This window comes from Pollicipes pollicipes, unplaced genomic scaffold (genome assembly GCF_011947565.3).
Source record: "Pollicipes pollicipes isolate AB1234 unplaced genomic scaffold, Ppol_2.1 Scaffold_4295;HRSCAF=5057_pilon_pilon_pilon, whole genome shotgun sequence".
NCBI classification, from domain to species: domain Eukaryota; kingdom Metazoa; phylum Arthropoda; class Thecostraca; order Pollicipedomorpha; family Pollicipedidae; genus Pollicipes; species Pollicipes pollicipes.
In genome coordinates, this window is record NW_023596461.1 from 2,575,343 (window position 1) to 2,600,967 (window position 25,625).

The 25,625-nt window shown below is 54.7% G+C and overlaps 2 protein-coding genes across 3 annotated transcripts; one reads left to right on the forward strand and one right to left on the reverse strand.

Annotated features, from left to right (window-relative positions):
• Nucleotides 1–480: 480 nt before the first annotated feature.
• On the reverse strand, nucleotides 481–10,117 carry PIP4K (phosphatidylinositol 5-phosphate 4-kinase). Its single transcript, XM_037219527.1, has 8 exons — nucleotides 9,704–10,117; nucleotides 8,756–8,853; nucleotides 7,728–7,838; nucleotides 5,046–5,184; nucleotides 4,496–4,626; nucleotides 3,719–3,887; nucleotides 2,589–2,868; nucleotides 481–1,909 (listed from the first exon to the last, which is right to left on the reverse strand). The coding sequence occupies exons 1-8, from the start codon at nucleotides 9,836–9,838 to the stop codon at nucleotides 1,719–1,721; spliced, it is 1,254 nt and encodes a 417-aa protein (XP_037075422.1). The 5' UTR covers nucleotides 9,839–10,117; the 3' UTR covers nucleotides 481–1,718.
• A 2,964-nt stretch (nucleotides 10,118–13,081) lies between these two features.
• LOC119096805 (mitochondrial intermediate peptidase) lies at nucleotides 13,082–24,915 on the forward strand. Of its 2 annotated transcripts, none has more exons than XM_037219749.1 (12): nucleotides 13,082–13,189; nucleotides 13,785–13,988; nucleotides 16,635–16,897; nucleotides 17,546–17,732; nucleotides 18,717–18,796; nucleotides 19,171–19,359; nucleotides 19,895–20,030; nucleotides 20,384–20,594; nucleotides 21,000–21,127; nucleotides 21,505–21,840; nucleotides 22,174–22,415; nucleotides 23,082–24,915. In XM_037219749.1, the coding sequence occupies exons 2-12, from the start codon at nucleotides 13,809–13,811 to the stop codon at nucleotides 23,236–23,238; spliced, it is 2,109 nt and encodes a 702-aa protein (XP_037075644.1). In that variant the 5' UTR covers nucleotides 13,082–13,189; nucleotides 13,785–13,808; the 3' UTR covers nucleotides 23,239–24,915. The 2 variants fall into 2 exon arrangements, with proteins under 2 accessions (XP_037075644.1, XP_037075645.1); XM_037219750.1 differs by having other exon boundaries at nucleotides 13,131–13,185.
• Nucleotides 24,916–25,625: the final 710 nt, after the last annotated feature.

The window sequence follows — 25,625 nt, forward strand, 5'->3', positions numbered from 1 at the left end:
GCTGACGAGCCCCGCATTCGACAAATCATTGGAGACATGATCGAGTGTAAGGCTGTCCCCGAATTCCAACGATTTGTGAGGGACGACTCGCAAGCGAAAGAAAGCCGTAAAAGAAAAGCAAATGACGAAGCTCTGGAAGCAAAACGGATACGGCAAGACATGGGAACAATGGCAAACAGACGGGCACAGAACTTCGCTCAATTCCTTGACTACTTGGAGGCCAAATACAAGGATGATGATAGCTGCGAGGACTATCGCACAGAAGAGGAGTCATCCGAAGAAGAAAGCGATGACGCAGACGCAGAAGTGGTGGCCGGTAAACGCAAACGGTGTGAATAGATACATCTAGCGTCATTGCCGTTAACATCGCCTTCCTCTGTATCCAAACTTAAAGCTTCGTTGCTTGATCACTGACCAGTATTCCTCCTCCTTACCTGTGTGCGTGAAACCTCTTCAAAGTCCATTCACAAATTGTCGGTCTAAGTTTCCCATAAGCCATATATTTTCGCACAAAAACGGTGTAATTCCTACCTGAAGCACCCTCATTTGACTGATGTGCTTACCACACCCATCTGCAATACAAATGCGGAACGGAAATATGGCCGCCACTTGTACCGCGCCCGGGAGCGGTACACCTGATAAGCGGACACACGGGCAAGCAGGCCAACGGAGCAGTTTGGTCCGCTTGCTACAAGGCGGTCAACGAAGCAAGAACACTGCTCTGCGCTAACCCATCTATTGCGTACGAGATGATTACGATAATGGGCTAACAAAGCATGAGACGAGCAGCTTTGGCCGGCCCTGGCTGGCGGGTCCCGTCCGCGAGCATTCCGCGCCGCCGGGGAGGGGGAGCTTCCGAAGGGCAGCGGCCATCCGCCGCGCCTCCGCCGCCCGCTCTGGTGACGTGGCGGGGCGGAGCGCGCCGCTCCGGCGTCTCCAGGCCCTCTGAGTAGCTGGGCGTCGAGCGATCGGGCACGGCACTGCGAACATGGCCTCGGCCACCGCCCAGGCACGTGCCTGCCCCCCGGCGGGCCGCGCGCGGCAAGAAACGACTGCGAGGGTGGTCGACATGGCTGCGGCATGGGCCAGGGCACCGCGCGCAACACGGCAGGCTCACCCGACCGGGCAATACGACCCACTGACTGGCGGGGGCAGAAGCGGGAATGGCGGCTGGGGTGGTCGAGGTACGGACTCGGCCGTCAAGTTAGGCCGGGCTGAGCCAGGCTCCGCACCTCGGCCCTCCCTCTAGCCGCTCTTCGGCCAACGTCAGCGCGTCCGCACACACTCTGCCTAACACATGACACCTTCAGACCAAGCCCCTGCGGTCTCGGCGGCGCTCGGCTCCCGAAGGCGGCTGGAGTCGGGCGCAGACCACAGGCCACACCGCCGCCGCCTCCGGAGTCCGGTCGCCGACACCCGCACACCGCGCGCACTAACCACGCACGGGGGCGCGTCTGCGCCGTGACGGCCGCGGAGCACATCACAAAAGCGGGCAAGCGTCTACTCCAGGGCGACAATACGTGGCCAGCGGGGGCGGCGCCGCGACCGCCCGGGCGCCGCCGCCTGAGGCAGGGAGGGGGGGGGGGGGGACAGCGGACTTGAGCGCCACCCAGCGGGCCCGCCCCGTATCACAAGTCCGCCGGCGAACGCGCGGCCTGACTAGGGCCGGTCCCGGCGCGCCGCACTCTTTGAGATCGGTCTGCCGGCGCCGCCGCCGCCTACGCGATCGCCTGCTGCATGAACTCGAGGAAGCGGCGGCCGTACACCTCCGGCCCCACCGTGGAGATGCCCTCCACGCCGCTGCCGTACTTGACCGTCTTGGCCGCCTTGGCCGCCTGCTTCTTCACGCCGTAGTGCGTGAGCACGTCGATGATGGCCAGGAAGTAGATGAACTTGGTCGAGCCGTCGCCTGCGGCGGACGCCCAGAGACCGGTCACAACTTGTGGGACACACGGCGCGAACACGGGCTACAGAGGGCGACCCCTACGACGTCGTACAAACGGTAGTCGGGGCTCACGCTCGACATTGCGAATTTTTTTCACGATCAGACGCTTCTCTAGACTGCGCTCAGTAGTAAGTTTCTTAAACCGGGAGTTGCACACTGGTCGCTGAAATTGTATACTTTGATTTATATTTGTGTGATTCATATTCTCAACGCAAAAGACGCAGGGTGTCACAAAAATTACGAAGGTTAACAATTTAAAATGGCGTGTACAATTTGACCAGAAACGTGGGCAAACGCCCGCGCCCGTGTTTGCGCCAGGCGCAAACGCACACCAAACGTGCATTTCGGTAAACCCACCGGATTTCTCAGTGTACGTGATCAACGCAGTTGTTTGCGGCGCAGACGTATCCGCCTACCGCAACCGACTGCGCGGCCGCCAGCTGCTCGCTGCCTGTCGCACTGGGCGGCGCCTGCCGTCGTCGGCACCCGGACCGGTCGGCGGCGAGCCTCTCCGCCGCGCAGAGACCCTCACTCCCCCCCCCCCCCTCCCCATCCTCCCCCAGGCTTCTCCGCCATAGGCCCGTCCCCGCCGGCTTCCCCACCGCATGCCGCTGTGGCCGCCGCCGGCGGCGGCGCGCCTCACCCTCGCTGCTCGGAATGGCGTAGATATCCTTGTGCGGGTCGATGTCGTCCGAGCAGAGGCGCTGGCGGTCGGCGATCTGCGGCGAGTCGGGCGGCGTGGGAACGCTGGACGGGCCGCCGCCGGGCGCGCAGCCCGAGCCGCACGAGTCGTCCTCCTCCTCCACCAGCGCGCCCTCTTCATCCGGCTCACGCGACTCGTCTTGCCGCTCGCGCTCGTGCCGCTCCACGTCGTGCACGCCCAGCAGGAGCGAGTAGTCCATCAGCTGGAGACGGGTAAGGAACTGCGGGCGGAGGGCCGTGGTCACAACCTCAGCAGGAGCGAAGAATGCCACCTGGAGACGGTTGAGAAACTGCCGGGTAAGCCGTGCTATACCACTAAGGGGCAGCTTGAGAAGGAGCAATTACGCTCCAATCGTGACATGGCACGGCCCGCGGGAATGGAGCACCAACCAGGCGGGCCAGCCATTCGGTGCTGGTGGGTAATCATCCTCTGCATGCACAACACCACTCGGGATGTCTAATACCACCGTAATGTTTACCAAGTACGATAAATCGATCGACCTTATGGATCCAAACTTGAGCAGACCGACGGAAATGATCCATACAGCTAGTAGAACCTTTAAACGTTACCCCAAAAAATGGCGTCACGCATTGTGGTCAAGGGAAAATCCACTGGTAACGCCAATAAACCGCATGCCAAGCAATATAAACGCTCGGTGGGCCTCTCACGAGCTGATAATTAATGCACCAAATGGTCCGGTCTCCTCGATTAGCTGTCCAACAGCGGGAAACGAGGCACGAGACCAGACAAATAGGCAAACACGGGCTGGCGCTCGAGTGCTTGCGGCCCAGGGCTGGCATTTGGAACGCAAATGCCATAAGCCCCACAACCACGGTCCAACAGTGCGGCAGCAAACACAGAGGCAATTTGAGCCCATTGTGACCACAAACGCCAGACAATGCTGGCACCCACCCTCAGAGCGGCTCGAGAGCACATGGAGCAAATCAAGTGCCGACAAAGCAGACTACACGCCGCCCGGCGAAACTCCAGTCACGGACGGGTAAGCCATCAAACAGACAACAGGGACGAAGTCAGCAGATGCCTGACCCGCCCCAGGCGCCGGTGCTCACCGCGACATCGGCGGACAGCGTGTCCATCAGCTTATCCTTGGCCAGGTCGCCGATCACCACGTGCATGCCGTCCTTGACGAAGTCGTTGTCCTTGAGCGTAGGCAGTTCCTTGCGCAGCTCCTTGGTGGTGGCATCCCGGTCGACCGTGGAACCCTTCAGGTCGTACTTCCTGGCGGGTCGGCAGCGGCCGGTCAGCCGCCGCCGCGCGTAAACGCGAGAGATGTAGTGCTCTTCGAGCACACAATACGCGCGGCGGGCGTGGAGCGACGCGACGGCTCGGGAAGCGCGCCAGGGGCCGTCAGACAGCGTATGGGAGGACCTGGGGCCCTCGTCCGACGCGGCTAGAAGGCCTCGAGCGCGTCGGTTCAGTCGCCGCGGCAAACCAGCCAAGGTCAGCCTGCGTTCGAGCGAAGACGCCCGGCAAGCATCCGACGTCCACGGCGCGCCAAGGAACCGACCACCAGAGGAAAAACGCACCGGAGACAATGCGCACATATGGTACGACAAGCATCGCAGAATATACGTCAGATGGGATGATAACCCCTGATGCCGCTCAGGCGGTAAGCGACCGTCTTCGGAGTCCAGTATAACCGTCAGCACTGGAGGACGTCGATTAAGTGTCCTCACGTCCTCCCTGCCGTTGTCGCCGCCGCCAGCCCGATTATCCTCCGCCGTGCAGGCGATGCTAAGCGGTCAACCGCAGGGAAAAGCGCCACTCCACTCCGGTGATGCTGTCCTGTCCCCACCCCCTCTCCCAGTGAGTGCAGTCACGCCTACTTGTGCAGCGGCAGGTGGTTGCTGAAGACGTTCCTCATGACGACCAGGTAGTGCTCCAGGCCGTCCACCGTGAACCGGTACATGCCCAGGTACTGGGGCAGCAGCGTCTTGCCGTGCCTCTCCACGATGTACTGGAACACGGCCGGCGCGTCTGTCAGCGCGCCGACGCCGGCACCGGCTCCGAGCACGCCTGCGAGCGGCCGACGGCGCCGACACGGAGCCGCCACCCCGCCCGCCGCTCGAGCGGCGGCCCGCGAGGGCGGCCGGGCCAGTGCGGTGAGCCATAAACACAGGACGCCGCCGCCGGCGTCTGCCTTCAGCGGCACCACCTGCGTTTACCGCCGGCGGAGACATACACTGACGGTATACAAATGGGTGCGCCGCGCCGAGCGACGGAGCAAAAATAGTGCGTGTGAGCTTACGTCGCGCCAAACCGGGCGCGAGGCGGTCATGTCGGGCGCAGAAAATCCGGCGGTTCGCGGGCCAAACACGACCAGTGCGGAGATCACGGAAGATCTCTGCAGACACCGCGACCACACAGCGGCCGTACCGGGTGGTACTCCTTCAGGAATGAATGCATCAGCTCGACCTCCTCGCTGGTCAGGGCCTTGATGATGTACAGCTTGTCGTACGACTGGTAGAACTTGGCGCCAGACTTGCCCGGCGAGTCCATGGGCGTAGCCTCGGACCTGTGTACCGCACTCGCGTCACTGAGGCCGGCCATGTTTAGGGCACAGACGACGTATGGGGCCAAACAGGTGCTCCCGTCTCCTGACCATCTCCCTGATCCGTCACAGGCGCCACATGAACACCACAATGACCTCAATGTCGGGTCGCGATCATGCAGGAGGCTCCGCTTCGTCCGACGGCGCGCCACATACACGCAAACGACCGAACGGATTGCTGAAAACAAGCCGGTCGATGTAAGCGCCAGTTCAGCTGATGATGCTGACCAAAACACAGACCTTGTGGGTTTTCATCATTGGTGGAAATACTGCACGAGATTCAAGTGCAGCTTGGTGGTATCTTCTGTGAATTTCCGGACCTTATCGCAGAATGTGAGTCACCCGGACACATGAGACGCGTGCTGGTGACTCAGCACGTCCTGAGTCCAGCGAGTATGGCTATCGTCAATGACGCATTATTGCAGCTGGTGATGCAGTGAGTTGATCGTACATGTACCCTCCCCGACGCCTCCACGAGACCGCTGGGCATGGCTCCCTGGCTCTTTTTACACATGTTTGGGTTTTCGGAGCCCGCATGAGGAGACTCACGGCTGCGCACGCCTGAACTGACAAACGCGCGCTACTGTTACCCGATAATCCGGGATGCCTGCTCCGGGAAACGCTCGCCTGCATTTCACTCTGCCCTTTATTAAACGCCCGCCAACATTTCACTATAAATACATCATGGCGCTGAAAAATGTCGTGACATTTCGGCATTCATGATTTTTCACACGTGCTGTGGACACTATCACTCTTTTACGATCCTTTTTACCTGCACGGATGGAAGGGGGAGGGGTGCAATCGCTCCGGCATTTCCGAGGCACATACCGCAACATTCAGTACATCAGAATCAAAATTAGACTTGCTCAGCTTCTGGCCTTGAACACCTGAACAGCGCAGTTTCGACGCCCTGCCCAGTCACGTGACTGACCAATGATCTCAGGGTCTCAAAGCTGCGCAAAATACGAAAGTCTGCCTCCACGGCGCCTTCTTTGCTATGTGCACCTAAGCTTTTCATCCCCAGTGATTGCAAGCGTATAAGACGGTTACATCATGTATGCTATAAACGCTTGAGACTTTCATTAAGGTGACTGGAGGTCGCCGTCACACCCCATACAAACTTTGCACACTCGTAGATACAGATGGTTAGGTGCTTGGTCATCTAAGGTCAATATTAAGGAAAAACATTTCATGGCCTAACATTATCGCTTGTAACAAAATCGCCGCAAACTTTGCCTCCATTCTAGCTTTAGTTCCGGCGCATTTGAAGCCAGGCACCGACGGCACACGCGGGGATTTTACCTTGCTTGACCTGACATAAATGCCAACCGTGAAACCTGCGCATTGACCCAAGCGAAAGCCATAAGCCATGTTTGGGCGAAAGCGGGCTTCTGGCCCGTTCCAGAATTTTCGTTCCAAAACGTCGGCCGTGGAACCGTAAGCCGGCGAAAATGATCTGGGCAAATCGAAACACTGTTTGTCAGTCGGATTTTCACAGATTCGCTAAGAACCGTCGTAGAGCACAAATTAAGCTGGACTGAGACTACAACATGATAGCAACAGCAGGGCAGCACATATCACGCTGAAGTCGTGCTACAATGCGACGGATAACACACATCCCATGAACAAACTTCTGCTAAGTAACGTGACCGGGCCTCCGTTCATCCCTGGTATTTGTTAATGTTTCGCACTACCAACAGCTAGTGAAGAGTAGCATTCTATGTTGTGTATTTTTTCCCCAAATTTTCACATCATCATTCATTTTATAGCTTGCAATAAAATACGAGTAGACTGCTGTATTCGTTTGTTTCATGACGCTAGTGAATAAAGCCACAATAGTTTACTTCCACCACTTCCAGTACAGCTAGTGTTTTGTTGGATTACGTACGGTAGTATTTAGCGTTTTTCAGCCGGTTAACTCTCCGGCCGTCACCAGGTATTACTGAGTCCTCAGAGAGCCTGGAAGGTGTCTGGTTTTCAGCCATGTACTCAATGTTGCGTAAAAGCTAGCACACCAGATGAGGACGATAATCCGGACAATTATTCCAACCATGAAGCTGCATGTAGGCATGCAAGAACTGCATTGGCATGCAGTTCTTCCATATCAGCAATCCCACGCTGAGGTTAAATCCTGTAGGACATTTACCTTCATCACTTGGCCCTTCCTGCGTCAGTTGGTTATTCCTATTCTCTTGAGTCACTTGTCAAACAAACCGCGCATTGCACAAGTGCATTTCCTACAGACGCGCCCAACTTCCCTACCACGGAAATCCACAGGAATAAGATGGCTCGGCTGTGGAATGCTGCACTTACAACTGTTATAATGAGTGCTAACACCTACTCCTGACCGCAATGTGGTCGATCCCGCTGCCAATGGCGAACAACCACGATGCCAAACACCACAGCGTTACATGAGCCGCAGATCAGAATGAAAAGTCTTGAATGCATCAGTGTTTGGTCCCATGCCCTGCACACCATGCACCCAAACTGTGCTACATTGCTCTTACCTGGTCAGGGAGTGCATGTAATCATGGTCGTGAATGTTGAACCTCTCGCGCAGATTCCTGAAGACCAGCGGACAGTACTCCTTGACCTTGAAGTGGCTGGGCATGTTCTCCCTGCGGCAGTCACAGACAAGTTATCTGGCTGCCATGCCCATGACTACTATGTCACGATTCTAGCCATGTTTGTTAAGAATGCTTATGGCAGTCAGACAAATCAGCATCATAATTGTGCACAAGCAAATGGAGTACATGATAATATATCACCATAATACATATTTTTGAAGATTTCTGCAATGACATAATTCCATGAAAAACAAAACAAGATAGCTTTTACAGTTATTATTAAGAAAAGTGGAAATCATTTTCCACTATTAGTATGGCTCACATGAGTCAGAGTTCATATGCATCTGCTTGCTTTCTTGCCACATATGCACAATGCAGGTACTTTGATAAACATGGGTGAACTCATTATGGCCGGCCATCAGCCCTGCAAGCCATGTGAACTCTGCCCTCCAACATCCCACAAATCACGATTTTTACCAGTGCAGCACTGCTCCTGACTGGCCAATCTTACGCAAAGCCACAGAAGCAATCCCCCTCATCTCTCATGTCACATTTACCTTAAATCTTACATCCTCAAAATGGAGCTTTTACTGAACATTGGCCTCTGTGACAAATACAAAAGAGTATGCACAGCTGTTGTAAAATCTTGTGCACATGAGCTGTGATTAGTACCTGAAGTCAAATAGCCCAGGGGCCAAATGACCATCTAGGATCATTCCAAGGGGGGTTAGGTGGCTTTGATAATAAAAGGGGCTTGATTTAGCACTGATCATGCTTGGCACACAAGACAGCATATTTGGCTGTACAAAAGCAAACCAATATATGCAAATACCACAAACATTGCCAGTTTGACAACATCTAAATGGCATTTAACTGTTACTTTATTAACTTAATTTTGCAGTTCAGAGCCACAGACATCATTGATATTTAATAATCAAATAGCACCAGATATATTTAAGCAAACTTACTTGTTGAAGAGGTAGTTGTCCACTCTGATCTTAGAGTATGACTTAAAGTCATCTGGCATTAGCATCACAGGTATGTTGATGTGAGTAAGTTGATTTATCTGCAAAACAAATGTCCCACAATAGGCAGTCCAACATAACTAATAACCTACACTGACAATCAATCACAACTACATAGCCTTCAGTCCTAGGCACATACCCAAAGATGAGGGTAGCATATTAAGCTACTTGCCTCAATTCCATTCTACCATATGAGCCCATACACACATGTAATGCTGTGAAATCACAGCCTTTAAGAATCAAAAACACAATGCATGATCATTCTAAGTTGGGTTCACTCATATACCAATGATCCATGCTAACTGATGAGACAAAAGACTGCTATATTTCAAGTGATCATACTACAAAGCAAATAAAGAATAATAATGAAGCAAGGCATCTATACTGACCTGATTAGAATGCATACACATTTCACCAATTATGTGGAGCTCAGCAGCAAGATCACAGTGACAATTCTAGCCCATGCACAAAGTTCTTTCAATGGCCTATGCTGCCAAAAAGTATGTGTGCAAAAAATACTTTTCAAGCATGTTTAATGTGAAAATGATTTGAACTCAGCACAATTTGGCCTGGCTTGAACTGAATGCACACACCAGGTTAGGCATATTCATTGTACAGGCATTTAGTGCAGTCAATGCATCATTTAAACTGTGCAGTCAATGAATCATTTAAAGAGTGATATTGTGCTCTTTACAACATTGCCAATTACTGATGTGTTGGTAGATACCGACATGTGATACAGAAACTGGAAACTCCAGCCTGAAAAATACCTCCCGCAAACATATCGCTATAAGTTTGCAACACAACTCCCATGTTGATTTTGTACATAAAATTATTGAATTATTCAACAAACCAAAAGTACTTAACTACAAATCATGGCAGGTAACTTACTGTATGGTTCACGCCCCACATCAAAACTGAAAGCAAGGGCTCATTTGCTCTGAACAATTTGACTTTCTGGTGCTTCGGTCGGATATGCTTCTTTTTGAATTTTGACCCAAATGCTGCCACAGAGGGAGAAGACATCTCTTGTTCCACGATTTGATGACTAATTTCCGACAGCTCAGACAGTGCGGTGCCTCCTGACAGTGTGCGTGCCTGAGAACAAGCACTTCCACACTGGCAATCTTCTTCAGCTTGGGTTTCTTCAATGCACTCTACCACACAAGTCAATATTCTGCGAAGAGGTTGCCCCGACCATTCCTCTGCACTGCTTGGCGGTACTACCTTCGCCGCATTTCCCCCGCCGACTCGCCATCGATCGCAGGGCTGAGAACCGCACCAACCACGGTCCAAATCCCCAAATCCGGGACAGCCCAGCTAGATACCCCGTAGTTCTCCGCTATCGATGTGGCGCGTTCGGTTTCCAATACAGCCTTTAGAGACTTTTGGGGAGCATCTGGAGACCTACCAGCTAAATAAACGAGATGGGACGGAACGGGCCGTGTTGGCGGTTGGATCAGAATCGCTATGGAACGTCTTAGACGCAGAACAGAGCGGGGTAGGACGCAAAAGCGCTGCAAAAGCCGTGCTCATCTTCGACTAGCACTCTTCTTTCTGGGTTGCTTAAGATGCCATTCTGCGGATGGAAATTCGTGTGTGATTTCTGGTACTGAGAAAGCTCATGTTCGATCGTGGACTCCGTGTGATTATAATGAGTGCAGCGATATCGAATACCTAGCAGAAATGCGACTCAACCATGTACCGGGCCAGTAGAGGTGATCTAGGTGCGATTTCCCCGGCCGTCGTGTTCTAGCCATCACGCCAGGCGCAGACCGGCCGCGGTAAGCAACGCGCCGTCAACTGATGATTTCAACAAAAAAAACTCTTGTCGGTCGATTAGCTATTTATTTTGCTCGTCGATAGTGCACCGACAACAACATCGTGCACGCGTGCCTGTACCTTGGCAGCATGAGTGAATATATTTTAAATTGGAGACCGTAAGTTAACATCTCGCCGCTGCGGCTGGTAATTTATTCTGAAGCCGGCCTGCGAAGTTCTTTTGATAGTCACGCAACTGTCAAATACAGTCATATCATAATAGCTTGCTATTCCCCAGGACACACTGGATGTATCCGCCCATGAAACCCTTCACGGATTCTACCCAAAGACCTGGATCTGACCCTATGAGGACCAAAAAATGGAATGTTCCGGAAGGTCGTTCTCCACGGTCCACTTTGTATCTACCCTGAGTCGGACCGTTCATCTCCTTTTGCGCCTTCGGTATAGCCTGGCCGCGGTATCTGGGATACTTGATATGGTATTCCCTAGCGCCTGGCGGCCGGCCTCGGCCCGAGTGCCGCCGTAGCTGATACCCCTCCAATTACTGACACTGAACCAATCAACCCTCGGTGTCGGGTGCAACGGCGCCTGCGGTTGGCGAAGTGCTTTACAGATGACACGTTCGCAGACGCCACTTTCTGAAAGGGAGTGCCATACATTTGCATGGGTCTTGAACTGAAATAGCATCTTGGGGACCATTCAGTGCAGTTTGCAGCCCTGCTTTCCTAGAGACCTAAACTCCTCTAGATTGCAAGCTACACACCCGCGAGGATGTGCAAACTATGTCGGGGAGACTATTTCAAGATCACCTAGGCATCCATGGCATCATAGTAACCCGTAATGTAAATTATTTATGCCGTAATGTAATAATGTAAATTCCGCTATTCTGTTATACATGCGGCGATCAAGTCCGAGAAAAATGCAACTGATGAGTCGTTCACATCTGGCGTTTGTTAGTGCGATTTTCAGATATAACGGCCAGTTTAATGAAATAGCCGTTTCGTCTCAATGAAGCGAAACAGAAGCATAAGAAGAATGAAATAAGCTTGGAAGGCATAACCAGCTGTGGCTAGAAATTGTGCTGGAATAGTTTTTTAATGTTTTAAAGCTCCCCGGCCGGGTGCTATAAGCTTTCTCCAATGATAAGCAGCACGCTCATCTTTTTTTTGCACGAATTGTTGAATTTGAATGGGCGTTACCCCTTTGAGACCTTACCCTGTAACCAGGAGAGTCGTGTAAGTGTGGTGTAGTGTAGTGTAGTGTAGTGTAAGTGTAGTGTAGTAGTGTAGTGTCGTGTAGGAGATCGGTGTAATCCGTTTGTAATCGGGAGAGGGGGTGAAAACCGCAAAATACTTGCAGCATGATTTATGGATAGCCTCTAAAACACATCCGTTTTCTAAGCCTTGTGCTCAGACTTCTCTAGCTGCAAAACCGCCAAATATCCCAAAACTCCCCAGAACATGAGTTGGAAGCCGCTTTGCGTTCGCTTTCCGCTCATGGTAGCAGAATAGAGACTACTAAATAGTACGATTTATATCCTTGGCTAAGAAAGTTATTGGACCAACCGCAGGACGGTGGTAAGGCGCGTTCTAAGACTTTTCAACTATTTTTGACGTTATGCACTTACGCTCATTGTGCGAACAGCGCCATATACCTGGACTCCTGCACATCATTGGGGTGTAGTTTTGCACGATGGCTTGGGGGGCAAACAGTGAAAAATGACCCAACCTACCCGCAAAATAAGGCAAAAAACAATTTTCTTCCTAGATTCGGCCCACTTTGATCCCAGTTTTAAGGGGTGGAGCCCGACGTGGGAGGCTGAACTCCCTCCCCCCCCCCTCCCAGTAAATAGGAAACTACAACGTAAGCACAATGCCTATCGCGCCCTTTATGAAAAGAAACAGGAACACCCCAATAACCCCACCGTTCGTTTTTCTCCTGGGGGAGCAAAGCTAGCCTACGGAGAGTCACAGCCGCAACTATAAAGATATATTCACCAAGGCTTACTTTTGAAGCAAGTTTAGCTGCCACGTAACATCAAATTATGTATTCACATCATGCACACATTCGTTCAGAGTAACCACTCATCCTATCCCTCCGGTGAAGATGCTCATTACGCTGCCCTTAAATTGCTTACGTTTTGAGGTGGCAGTATCGAATTACGTTATGGCTTCAAGAACATACACTGCTGGAAAAAAATTTCGAGATGCAGTTCTGGTTATGCATAGCACAGGCAGCTGCAGCGGCTGCAGTTTGCCAAAATATGAACTAATTTGAGTTAAAAATGATTGGCTTATTACAGGGCTTTGATTTTCACCACAAAAAATGGGCCAGTTCTCGTGGCTGATGTCCTAATGCTTCGAAAATATGACGTTGGTATTAGTAAAGGCACCCGCCAGATAGCCCGTTAAAATAAAAGCAAATATTTAGCTGTCACATATCTCATACGCCTGTCACAATTGCGCCAGTTACGCTTTACGGTCTCTGTTTTGTTTTTGAGGCCGCTTACAAAATTATGAATAAGCCAACGCCAACCATTTACGGATGAGGAGTGAGGCTGGGCCATTACATCAAATGCACCCCAATGTGGAGTAGGTAAGGTTGGTAGCGTTAAGTGTGAATAGTTTGAAGGCCTGGGTTTTCTAGCCTTTTCTCAAAGGGGTTTTCGGAAATGAGAAACATGTCAAGCTCTTTTATCCCAAAAGCGCTCTGTAGAACGCACCAAATGCAGAAGAAGAAGGATGCAGTTTCTGTTTCGCTGGTGTAGGTCTCGTAATTTCACTAAAAATTTGGGGTGGGTCGTGCACCAAATGTTTAAAATGGTATGCAACATTTTAATCTAGTATGCAATTTAATTTTGTATTTCAAAAATCAGTAGCATGGTTTACTGTTAGTACTGGTCATATCTGTGATCTTATTAATTTTGCATATGAACCATAAGCAATGCTATGATGCCCTGAATAGTCTTATCCAGTATTTGCTTTCCACATTTTTATATGCTGCCCCAAAATGGAAGTTGTGTCCCTTCTCTGCCTGAGCAAGATCTTATCAAAACCTGCCTTGGCTTACCAACCTGCTGGACTGTATTGCTGTGCAAAAAGAAAGGCATTTAAGGGTATTTGTATGACATGACATTTATCATGAGAAAGAACCATCTGCACTGGTTAGAGTGGTGTACCTTGTGTTCCAGCACAACACAGAGAACAACCCGAAGATGAAGTTATTGTTTGGTATGGCCTCAGCAGGAAGGCAATGTCAGAGGTGGCCATATTTTGCCAGGGTCAGCAGCAAATGGCTGAGATGCCTGTCCACTTCTTCCCTTGGAAAGCTTGGTGCAGCCTTTGATACCAAGCAGCAGCCCAAAATTGACCTGGGATGGTGGAAGGAAAATGAGGTATGTCCAAGATTTGCCACAAGATCTCTCACTTCCATCACACAGATACAGGGGCTGCCCCTGAACCAATCCCTCCTTCAGTGTGTCCGGCCCTAGGTCTGGCGTGATGCTGTCCCTGCGCGGAGCTCACAGGCCAGCTCCAGCCAACATCAGTGTTAGAAATTCAAAGAAATTTCCTGGTAGCAGAGTACAAGTTTTCTTTAGTGGAGCACAAAATTATCTGAGTGCTGTGGGTCATTACAGCCTTATGTAGGTTATCTTTGAGATATAATAGTGCAATGGGTGGCACTCAACAAAAGTGTCATTTTTCATGTACTGCAATTCAGGTAAAAGCACACAAAAGCACTCACTAAAAGCACTAAATGAAAGAAAACATCAATATTAAACATGACACACTAAAACAACACAGGACTATGAAACAACTCTGTAAAACAGAGTTGTTTCATAGTCCTTAAAACTCTGAAACACTGAAACAACTCTGAACTATGAAACACATGTGCAGATACATTGGTTTGCAATTTATGAAAGGCTCTGTGTATACACCCTCCAAAACTGGGGTTATTATACATCAGGCTTATACACTCTCCAAAATGGAGGGTGGCTACACACCGGGCTTATACACTCTCCAAAATGGAGGGTGGGTATGATATGCACAGCTAGGCAAAAGTGATAAACAAAAAATGCAATTGAACATGTCACAGATGGCCACCTACTCATGCTTCATCATGATCACTCTACTCACGCTCCACCACGGTCACCCTACTCATGCTCCACCAGCTAACTGGTTTTAAAAATGGCTAAACATTCATGCCCTCCACCTTCCCACTCCTGGTGAACACATGAAGCCCTGCACGTCCCACCCTAACAATCGAGACAGGCAGCACTGTTAACCGATTTACCCAGCCAGCACAAGTACAATGCCTGACAGACCCATGCAGGCCGGCCAAAATGGATCGGAGTCAGGCACTCCTCTGACTCCGGTGGATAATGCAAGGTATTTATGGGTTTTGACATGCTTTAACCGATATCATTGCGAAATATGATAATATATGTTGCAATTAATTGATGTTTTGTCCTGATACACCCCTCTCCTTAACTTGCTGGGCCAAAGTTATGGGTTCATGTTACTCTGGTGTCCTGGTGTTTTTTCAGAGTGAGATAGCTGTCTCCGAACGGTTTTTTGACTATTTATAGCAACGTTTTTTGACTTAAGAGGGTATTTTTGTAAAGACTGAATTACCAGCCTTAATTCCGCACCCTAAAGTGACAAATTTAACTTGGTTTAAATTCACAGCTGCCGGAACATTTTTGTATTCCGCATACCAGGAAGTGGCCAAAAATCCAACCACATGGCGGTTCTGGATAGGTACAAATAAGCCCTTCTTCATAATCGTGATGCCCATCTCTATACAGCTTCCCTCCAAATGTTTACAAATCTGTTCAAGGCATGAGCGCGAGTAGAATATTTATGATCTTGACAAGTCCGTCATGAGGAAGCGGATCATTAAAATCAATTGGAGAGTTTTGCATTGTTCAACCTCCAACCGGAGCTGGGAGGCGGGCGCAAACCGCTGAATAGTTCAGACGTTTCCGACGCTGAATTGCGAGTGATTCCCTTATTTGCATTGCCATGACACAGTGGTGGCGCGTGGGTAGGCGGCCGTCTGCGTTAGGTGATTGGGCGTGCGGTTTTCTATGAACGTTCATTGCGCCCTTGGCAGTTCATGCGGTTCGTCGTCAATGGTGGGTAAAATCACGTTCAAGTTTGAGTTGGTATGCATAGGGCATAGGAAGTGAGAGCTTTGCTAATCTACCAACCGGTGTGATTCTGGTACGAGTTTCTCATTGCCCAGTATTGTTCAAAGGTGATTCCATTCAACACTCACATGCTTTATCAATACATGGCCCCTAGGTGGCAGCACAGGCTGCTTGCTATTGGGCATCTTAGTCTGGTGGGTGCAAGATTTGTGCTCTTGCAGATATCAATACATGGCCCCTGATGGAAGCAGCAAGTCTCAAGCTGTTGCTTGTTCTGGTTTTGTTTTGTCCGGACACAAAGGGGTAAAATGAGTTTTTCCAAAAGTGGTTCTTGTTGCATCATGATGGAGTACAAAATATTTCATTTTACCTAGTCACAATCCTGGAGTACAAAATCTCCTGGTATGCATTATACCAGGAAACGTCAAGTTTTCCAACACTGCCCAACATTGTCCCTGCTCTGAGCCCACTGGCCTAGCTTTGAGCCCAATTCTCTGGTTCTGAGTGCTGCCTGACACTGTCTCTGCTCAAAGCCCACCAGCCCAGCTTAGAGCCCAGTTTTCTGGCTCTGAGCTCTGTGAAATGCTGTCCCACTCTGAGCCCTCTGGCCTAACTTTGAGCCCAATTCTTTGGCTCTGAACCCTGCCTGACACTGTTCCTGCTCTGAGCCCACCAGTCTACCTCTGGGCCCAGACTTCTGACTCTGAGCCCTGCCTGATGCCATCCCTGCTCTGAACCCACTGGCCAGCCCTGCCTGATGCTGTCCCCACTCGGAGCCCAGACCTCTGGCTTTGAACTCTGCTTGATGCTGTCCCTGTTTGGAGCCCACAGGCCTGGCTTTGTGCCCACCTGCTTGGCTCTGAGCCCGACTTCCACCCGCCGTTGCAGGGCCTGTTTGGCTACCCAGAGCTGACGAGCGCGGCTGGGTTCACCGTGTTACGAGAGGAGGCCGTCACCGCCTGCCGCCGCCTGGTCGACGAGGCGTGCAGTGCGCACCGCCGCCGCAAGATGGTGCTGGTGTTCGACGAGCTGTCAGACGCGCTCTGCAAGGTGGCGGATCTGGCCGAGTTCGTGCGGCTCGCGCACCCGGACACCGCCTTCCAGAGCTCGGCCACCGACGCCTGCATCACCATCAGCAACCTGGTCGAACAGTGAGCACGCCCGTTGCCCGGGACGACGTGGCTCCCATCACTGTGGCCGTATGGCGTGAAGGGCAGATGGACCGTTGGTGTGAATCCGGCCCCGTGGTCTCCTCCCGCAAAGTGTGTGATGCCCAGTTCATTGGAAGCGCCATGTAGGAGTCTAACCCTGGATGAGCGCTGGGAGATTGGGACAGGGAACCGCCCTGGTTTCCAGTGTTACCCAGACACCTGTGAAGGATGAGGGGCAGCTGAAATTTGGGCCTGGGCTGCGTGCGGTTGCGTCTATTATTTTTGCGTGCCATGTACACTGGCTCAGCTTAGTAGTCTGCAACATCCTGAATGGGCCCCAGGAGGTCAAAGCTGGAGGATTATAGGTGTTTTGTAAAAATCAACTGTACAGTTGATGTATGTGCTGTCATTTGGACTTTACATCGTGCTCAGCTGTAAAGGCAGTATGACATTGCTTGCCTCCCACACTGACAAGGAAGACGGTCATTACGGAAAATCAAGCCCGTTCTTCTGGTTAGCCAGACGCGCAGCTGATGCGTGCATGCAAGCCAGCGCAAATGGAGACATTGAGACGCCACCACTCACCCGCGCCCTGCGCCTGCCGCGGCCGCCTGATGCTCGCTGTGACGCGCGCCACGTGCCCGCCAGAATGAACACGCTGCAGCCGCTGTACGCGGCGCTGGAACGGTGCGTGTCGGCCGGCGATCAGGTGGCCACGGACGGCATCGACGAGCACGTGGCACGCCTCTACCTGCACGACTTCGAGCAGTCGGGGATCCATCTGGACGAGGCCAGCCGGGAGCGGGTGGTGCAGATGACCGACCTGGCGCTGCAGGTGCGGAGCGCCGCGGCCGGCCGCGCCGCTGGAGCCGGGCTCGTCAGATCTCTGCCGCTTGTGTGCTGTGGTGATCGGGCAGGCGCCGTGCCCACAAAAATCTTCATCGGCCAATGACGTGTGCGATTGTGCAGCCATGCGATGACAGAACGAACTTGGCTTGCCTCGGGCGCGCGATGGGCTGTGCGCAAAGCTTTAGCGCGGGCGCGAGGAAGAAGTGGTGTGATTAGTGCATGAGCACCGCGATGTGTCTTGCGTGCCTCCGATTACGCCAGGAGTTGCGTCATCGGGACCTTTCGTCCAGTGGAAATCAATGACCGTTTGGGGCTGGGACTGGGATTGGAATTAGGATTGGGGTTTGGTTTACCGCTGGGTGACATTCGGGTACGTTGAGTGTCACTGTCCCAGCAGTGTCACGTGGCGGACTGCTACCCAGGTTGGCTTGGGGACAGGCCATTAGCCCAGTCGTCCTTCTGTACCTTCCGGCACTTATATTTTGGACGTATTCATGTCATATAGCGTTTCCAAATGTTGTCTCCAGGTTGGTATAGTACGGCCGGATTTCCGTCGCCTCCGTGATGATAACTGAAGTGAAAACTCACTAAATTTCATGGAAGTTTTAGCTCACGTTGAACGTCCGATTGCGTCCGGCTGAACAATCGAACTTGTTTCAGTGCACATTTCTCATTGTAGTTTTAACTTAGTGGAAGATTGGTGTTTTGTAGTGAGAGGCATAGTGATTGAGCTAAGAATTGGTTTGATGAAAGCGGTTTGCTGGATTCATAGGGAGTGCGATAAATCACCCCACTCCGCACGCAAATGCGTACAATTTTTATGGAAATAGGCTACTGAAATCAAGACCACTGACTGCCTTTCGCATGTGCAATTACCGTTTCATTCCCGCCTTCTGATCACCGGCTAGGTACCCAGACGCAGTTTATTACAATCATCACATTAGTCTCCGCGCCTTGCTCTCCGTTTCAGGTAGGGCAGACGTTCTTGGCTGGCACTCACGCACCGTCGACCGTGAAGAAACGGGATCTTCCTGAGCATCTCTCCCACCAGTGAGTACTTGCCGTGGAGAAAAAGCAGCAAGCGATTTGAGTCTAATTTCGCACTTCTTCTTTACTGTGTCAGATTTTTGTACGTACTGTCCTGGGCATGGTCACGTGATGTGTCTGACCGCGGGCCGGACCCGACTGCCGACGTTCTCCCGCCTGCTAACGCGTGATCCTCGAGCGCCGGCCGGTGACCCCGTGACCTGACATCTGAGCGCTGCAGCGCCGAGCATTCTCGGGCTGTGTCCGTGACGACAGCCGCGGCGATGGCGGCGAGCCCCCCCCCCCCCCCCCCCTCCCCTCCGCCCAGCCAGGTTCTCACCCCGCGCCGGCCTCTGCCGCACCTCTGACCGCCGACCGCCGGCGCCCCGCCGCGGCAGGCTGACCCTGAACGGCGACAGCGTGACGGTCAGCGGTCTGATGGCGGACTCGCCGCTGGAGCTGACCCGCGAGGCCGCCTACCGGGCCTACATGCAGCCGGTGCTGCGCCAGGAGGCGCTGCTCTCCTCGCTGCTGGAGACGCGGCGTGCGCTCGCCGCCCTCTGCGGCTTCCCGTCGTTCGCGCACAGGTGAGGCGCGCCCAGGCGGCGGCGGCGGGCTGACAGGGCGCCGGCCGGCTCTGGCCGCAGGCGAGGCGGGGAGACGGGGCGATGAGGCGAAAAAGGACGAGTGTACGGGGCTGGGACTCGCTAGGTGGCGAGACGTATGGGATGGGGTGGAAGGGGCAGCCAGTCCACGTAACTGTGTATTATGCATATATGTTGTGGAATGTTAACTCTACTGCCACCCATGTTTCCATGCGGAACACCCTGCACCTACTTTGCCGAGTTTTTCTTCTCCCAACTGTTCTGTCTCTCGTAATCGTTCTGAAAGGATATTGCGGTATACTGATGACCCCCCCCCCCCTCCCGAAAAAACGAGAGCTACAGTAGGCAGTAGCTACAGTGGCAGTACCGCCCCATGCCAGCGCAGTTGAAGCGTGTTTGAGTCCGGTAGCCATATTATGGCTAGTGGCGGCGCCGGGCGCGGAATGCTGACATCACCGGCCGCTCGTCACGTGTCCGCGTATGTCCCGCACTGAGCGGGCCTTGCCCGCGCGGACAGGGCACTGCGCGGCAGCCTGGCCCGCTCGCCGGACACGGTGGCCGCCTTCCTGGACCGGCTGCGGGACGACCTGGCGCTCGAGGCGGAGCGCGACTTCGAGACTCTGGCCAGGATGAAGCGGGCTACCGGCTCACGGGTAGGAGAGCTCGTGTGCTTTGTGGCGGGCCGTTGGGTGTGCCGTGATGTTTGCTTGGGATGAGTGCTGCTGCCGACTCTTAAGTAAACTGTCAGTTGTCGAGCACGGGATTAAGGCAAGAAATCACTGTCTTGTATACATAAGTTATCCCGTTACGTCTGACTGTACTGGTGTCATCGCCTTGTCACAGTGATGTCTACATTCGTCATTTTTACTGTCACCGTGTCCATTTATTTCCCGGCAAGTTCCTTACCTTCCGAGTGTCACTCCTCCGCTCACAACAGTTCCACTTACTCCCACCTTGGCGCCGCTTGCCTCACTGGCTCACCGCTGACACGACGGCCCCTGTTCAGCCGCTGGCGGTCTGGGACGTGCCGTACCTGGCGCACATGGCGCGGCGCCAGCGTCAGCACGAGCAGGACGTCCGCTTGGCCGAGTACTTCTCGGTGGGCGCCTGTATGCGCGGCCTGAGCCAGCTGCTGGGCCGGCTGTACGGCGTCAGCCTGGAGGTGGAGACGCCGCGGCCCGGCGAGCTCTGGTCCCCCGATGTACAGAAGGTGGCCGGTGAGTGGCGGCGGGTCACGCGGGGTCACCGCCGACCGCTTGGCGAGGTGTGTTCCCCGACGTCCAGAAGGTGGCGGGTGAGTGGCGGCGGGTCACGCGGGGTCACCGCCGGCCGCTTGGCGAGGTGTGTTCCCCGACGTCCAGAAGGTGGCCGGTGAGTGGCGGCGGGTCACGCGGGGTCACCGCCGACCGCTCGACACGTGCAGGGCGGCTGAGGTGACCCATGCGTACCGCTGACGTGACGCGGGCGGCTTACGAGCGCGTAGGTCGGTGTTGTGTCGTGGCCACATCAGGATAGGGTTGTTTACGTGGTCACAGCTTGGCCTGTGACACTCAGTCAAGGACCGCGGCGCAGTTACCGACGCGGGAACGACCCTAGCCTGACCCAGTCTGCCCCGCCGCCAGTGGTGCACGAGGAGGAGGGGCTGCTGGGCTACATCTACTGCGACTTCTATACGCGCGCCAACAAGCCCAGCCAGGACTGTCACTTCACCATCCGCGGCGGCAGAGACCTGCCGGATGGCACGTACCAGGTACGGGAGGCCCCGGACCGGTGACTGTTGACGGACCCTGAGGGCGTCTGCGCACGACAAACTCCAACACAGGCGTCACGTGTTGTGGCTGCGGGGGCCGGCGCAGCGGGATGTGAAATACAAGCCCGGCCCGCGATGTCAGTGAACTGGCTAGGTGGCTTACCAACTTGTGAACTATTTTCTGTCGTTTGTTCCACTGTGGAGCCACATTCCCCACCATGCTCGCTCGCCGCATGTCACATGCTCAATCTGCGGTCCGGTGTCAGTGCTGATTGACGCTTGGCCTAGCCCGGCGCCGGCGCCGGTGTCGGCTCCGTCCGCCGGTGCGCGCGTGGCCCGGCGGGCCGCCCGCTAAGGCCGCCGCTCGCTGCCCGCAGAGCCCGGTTGTGGTGCTGATGCTGAGCCTGCCGCCGCCCGGCTGGTCGCGGCCCTGCCTGCTGACGCACGGCCAGCTGGAGAACCTCTTCCACGAGATGGGCCACGCGCTGCACTCGATGCTGGCGCGCACGCGCTACCAGCACGTGACCGGCACGCGGTGCAGCACCGACTTCGCCGAGGTGCCCTCCGTGCTGATGGAGTATTTCGCCGGCGACGAGCGCGTGCTGGCGTCGTTCGCGCGCCACTACCGGAGCGGCGAGCCACCGCCGCCGGAGGCGCTGCGCCGGCTGTGCGCCGGCCGGGCCGCCTTTCCGGCTGCCGACACCCAGCTGCAGGTACGTCTCCGGCGGCCGGCAGCTTGGCCTTCGGCCGCCGGCGTATCGGAGGAGCGAGCCGTCTCCTGTGTGCATCCCAACCATTCAGCTGGTGTTGTGCAGCGCTGTCGTGCTCACTGGGTTCTCGCCCGTGGTGTGTGCGTGTGACCACAGCAGCGCGTTTGTGCCCATGACCTCGAGGGCTACAGTAATCAACCAATCAGCTGAAGTGCTCGTGGAGTTGATGTCCCAATGCGGCTTCCCTCATTCGGTGTCGTCGCCCGCCGTCTGACCTCACGCTGCCTCGGGCTTTCCCGGCGTCCCCGTCCCTAACCGCCGTACCTCGAACGGCAGCTGTTCTACTCGGCGCTGGACCAGCACTACCATGGCCCCGCGTCTCTGGAGGGCAGCACCACGGACGTGCTGGCCCACGTGCAGAACTCCTACTACGGCCTGCCGCACGTGCCCGGCACGGGCTGGCAGCTGCGCTTCGGCCACCTGGTGGGCTACGGCGCGCGCTACTACTCGTACTTGATGGCGCGCGCCGTCGCCTCGGCTATCTGGCGCGACCTGTTCGCCGTCGACCCATTCGACCGGTGAGGCGTGGGCTGGGCGCGGGTCAGGGCGTGGGTCAAGGTCGGGAGCTCGGCCGAAGGGGCGTGATCATTGCGGCTGATTGTGTCGAGTGGTTGGACTGAGGTGGCGTTTTGGTCCCGCGGGCGGTAAGGTGACAGTCGCAGTGGCGGCCGTAATTGCTGACGCTCTGTGAAGCGGCGTACGATGCAGTGACTTTTGACGTTGCTGTTAGCAGTGCTCAGTGGAGTGTGAGGTTATGTGTCGTGTCTGGGTCAGGGCACCTTAAAATTGGCATGGTCTCTCATTGCTGGTATACCCCATTGCGAGGATGCCATTTGGAAGCAAGTGGTGAAGACTGGCGAGGAGAAAGCAAACCGGGATGAGATGTGTTCGTGTGCGTTGGGATGTCTTGTGTTCGAGTCCGTGGGGTACTGCGCCTTAAGTTAGACATGACTCCGTGATCCCGGAGTAAATTGGGATCGGTTCGGACCCGTCGGTCACACAACTGACGGGCTTCTGCCACGTTTGGGCGTGCCGTCCGCGATGTGCCGACCATGCACGTTTCGCCCGGCCACTCGTTAGCACAGGTCCGTCCTGTCCGTGTGCCGTCCGCGCCGGCTCAGCAAGGCTGGCGCCGGCCTGCCCCGGGCGCGCCGCACCGCCTGACGCCCCCGCTCGGCCGGCAGGGCGATGGGCGAACGGTACCGGCGCGAGTGTCTGGCGCACGGCGGCGGCGTGCCCGCTCATCGGATCGTCTCCCAGCTGCTGCGGCGCGACGTCACCGCCGCCGACATGGCCGCCTCCGTCGTCACAGACGTCATCAGTCAGCGGACCGAGACGTGACGTCGTCAACCGGCGGACGGAGACATGATGTCATCACACAGTGGACGGAGACTTGCCGTCATCAACCGGCGGAAGGAGACGTGCATTGACGTGCACGCGGTTTTATCGACGTTCTGACGGGCTGATCCCCTCGCATGACATGTGGGCATCCCAGCGTTTTTCAGCGAAATGTTACGTCGGTCATTAGGCATTATCACGGTCAGCGGCTGGCTGTCTTGCTAAGCGAGAGCTCGCTGTTGTGACGCGTGACGTGCTGGAACGCCACTGGTGTCTCTGTGGAAGCGCGACTGTCCATGCCAGTGTCCACCAGCGGAGTGTCGTCGCTGCTGCTACGCTCTCCCGTGTACAGGCGAGATATGGCTGGACAGCGAACACTAGCCCATAGTCCGAGCTGCTGTGTGGCGACGTACCTCCCTGCGTCACGTCATCTTCGAGGTGGCGCCCGCCCCACCGGAGCGCGGCCCCGGCCTGGCGGCGCCTGTGGCACTCGTCACAGGCGTCACAGACGTCCGTCAGCGGACTGGCGGGGCGCGCGGACCGGCGGGCGCGACCTTTGTCCGGCTGCCAGCCTGCCCGTCGGGCGAGGTGGGGCTGGGTCTGGCCCAACCGACGCTCCCGGCAGGGGACGTATTGCCGACCGCCTGTGATTGTTCTCAGAGAGGCACGCGCGGCCGGTGCGTGGTGGCGCGTGACGCTGAGTGTCGACAATGCGCCGCTGGTGATCGTCGTGAGTGCCGCAGTTATTGATCTGCGGGCATTGCTGTGCGCAGCATGATATGTGTTGTGCTCAACAGGATTGGTGCAATAACGAAAGTACAGATGCACTCCCTGTGTGTGTTAAGAACACGCCCGGAGGCGCAGGATAATGGGAATTGGAGCAGGTGATTTCGTAGCATGCAACGCACCTTAACAGTGACGATGGGGAAGCGCATCCATCTCGATAACTCCACCCCACTACATAAAGCCACATACAGGCAACAGGTTCTGATGCCGGACAGCTAGCACATATCTTCCCACGTGGAGTAAACCCTACCTTTCGTAGCTCTCATAGATCTAGAAGGGCTACAAGGCTTGGAGAGAGGCGCGGAGATTCATGAATGCCCCATTTGGGAAACGTCCGCTGCCGAGACTGCCGACACGGGCGGACCTCAGGCCAGGGAGGCACTCAAACCGGCTCAGGCTGCTGACCGTAGCTTGGTCCGAAGGGACGGGACGCTGCGGGACTTCAGGGTGAAGCGTCGGGTGAAGAGCGAAGAACAGGAATTTACATGGTGATGCAGGAATAGGTGCTTGCATGCTGTGAATGGAACCATGACCATCCATTGTCACCTGATCATCCATCGTGCTCACCTCGGTATTTTATAAACAAAGTTATCAAACGTAGTTATGAACCCTCAAGGTGTGTTTGCTCATTCAGTACAGAGCTAAGTACTGGAGTTTTTGACGGTGCAAAATATAATGCTTGAAATGTGATAGAGCCGGCCAAGCCGAAGAGGTACATTCTGTCAACAACTGTTTACGTTCGCAATAACAAAAAAGTTTAAGAAAGCATGCAGCTTGACGCGTAACGTTATTTGACAGTCCGACCGGGTCACTGACGGGGAAGATCTCTTCGGATCCTGCACTGGGCTCTGACATGGGCGACGATTGTTGTGGCTGGTCACCGTCAGATGGCAGGCCTCCCGCCAGACGCTCAGCGATGCGACCTGCAAACTTTCTTGCACTGCTTTATGTTATCGAAGCAGTTCTTGTTGCCTCCGCATCCACCGTAATCGAACTTGCGGTAGCTTTTCCCGTCGAAGTAGTAGCTGGGGATGAGGGCCTCGCAGGGACCAACGTCTGCCGGCAGCGAGCAGAAGCTCGGCCTCCCACAGCCGCCGCCGCAGCACTGAGCACTGCATTGTGATATTGTTTTGAAATTGTTGCCGTTCGCCTGGCAGCCGCCCCAGAAGAATGGCAGGCACGTGCCCACCGCGGCAAAGAAGTAATAGCTATTCACCAGAGCCCCGCACGGTCCAACCTTCAGCGGCTCCTGACACGGGTGCCCCCAGTCTCCGCCCTACACCACGGACAGGCCGCAGAGCAGCACAGCGCACGCCCGCATCGCGCCCGACCGTGAGGGAGACTGTCTGACGGCGGCTCAACGCTGGCCTGTGACACGTGGGATCGGGCGCTCGCGAGACGGCCCGGCCAGTGCCGGCGGCGGTGTGACGTCACGAAGCCTCGGCGGTCGGGAATTTCCGATGCGCATGGCGGTGTGAAGGTGCCAGAATGAAGGGCGCCGGCTGACGGGGAAGCTAAAATGAGCACAGCTGTGCGGTAAACTAGGTGTAAATGCGAAATGTCTACTCATCTTTGCAATACGAGCATTTTGTAACGCTCTACAG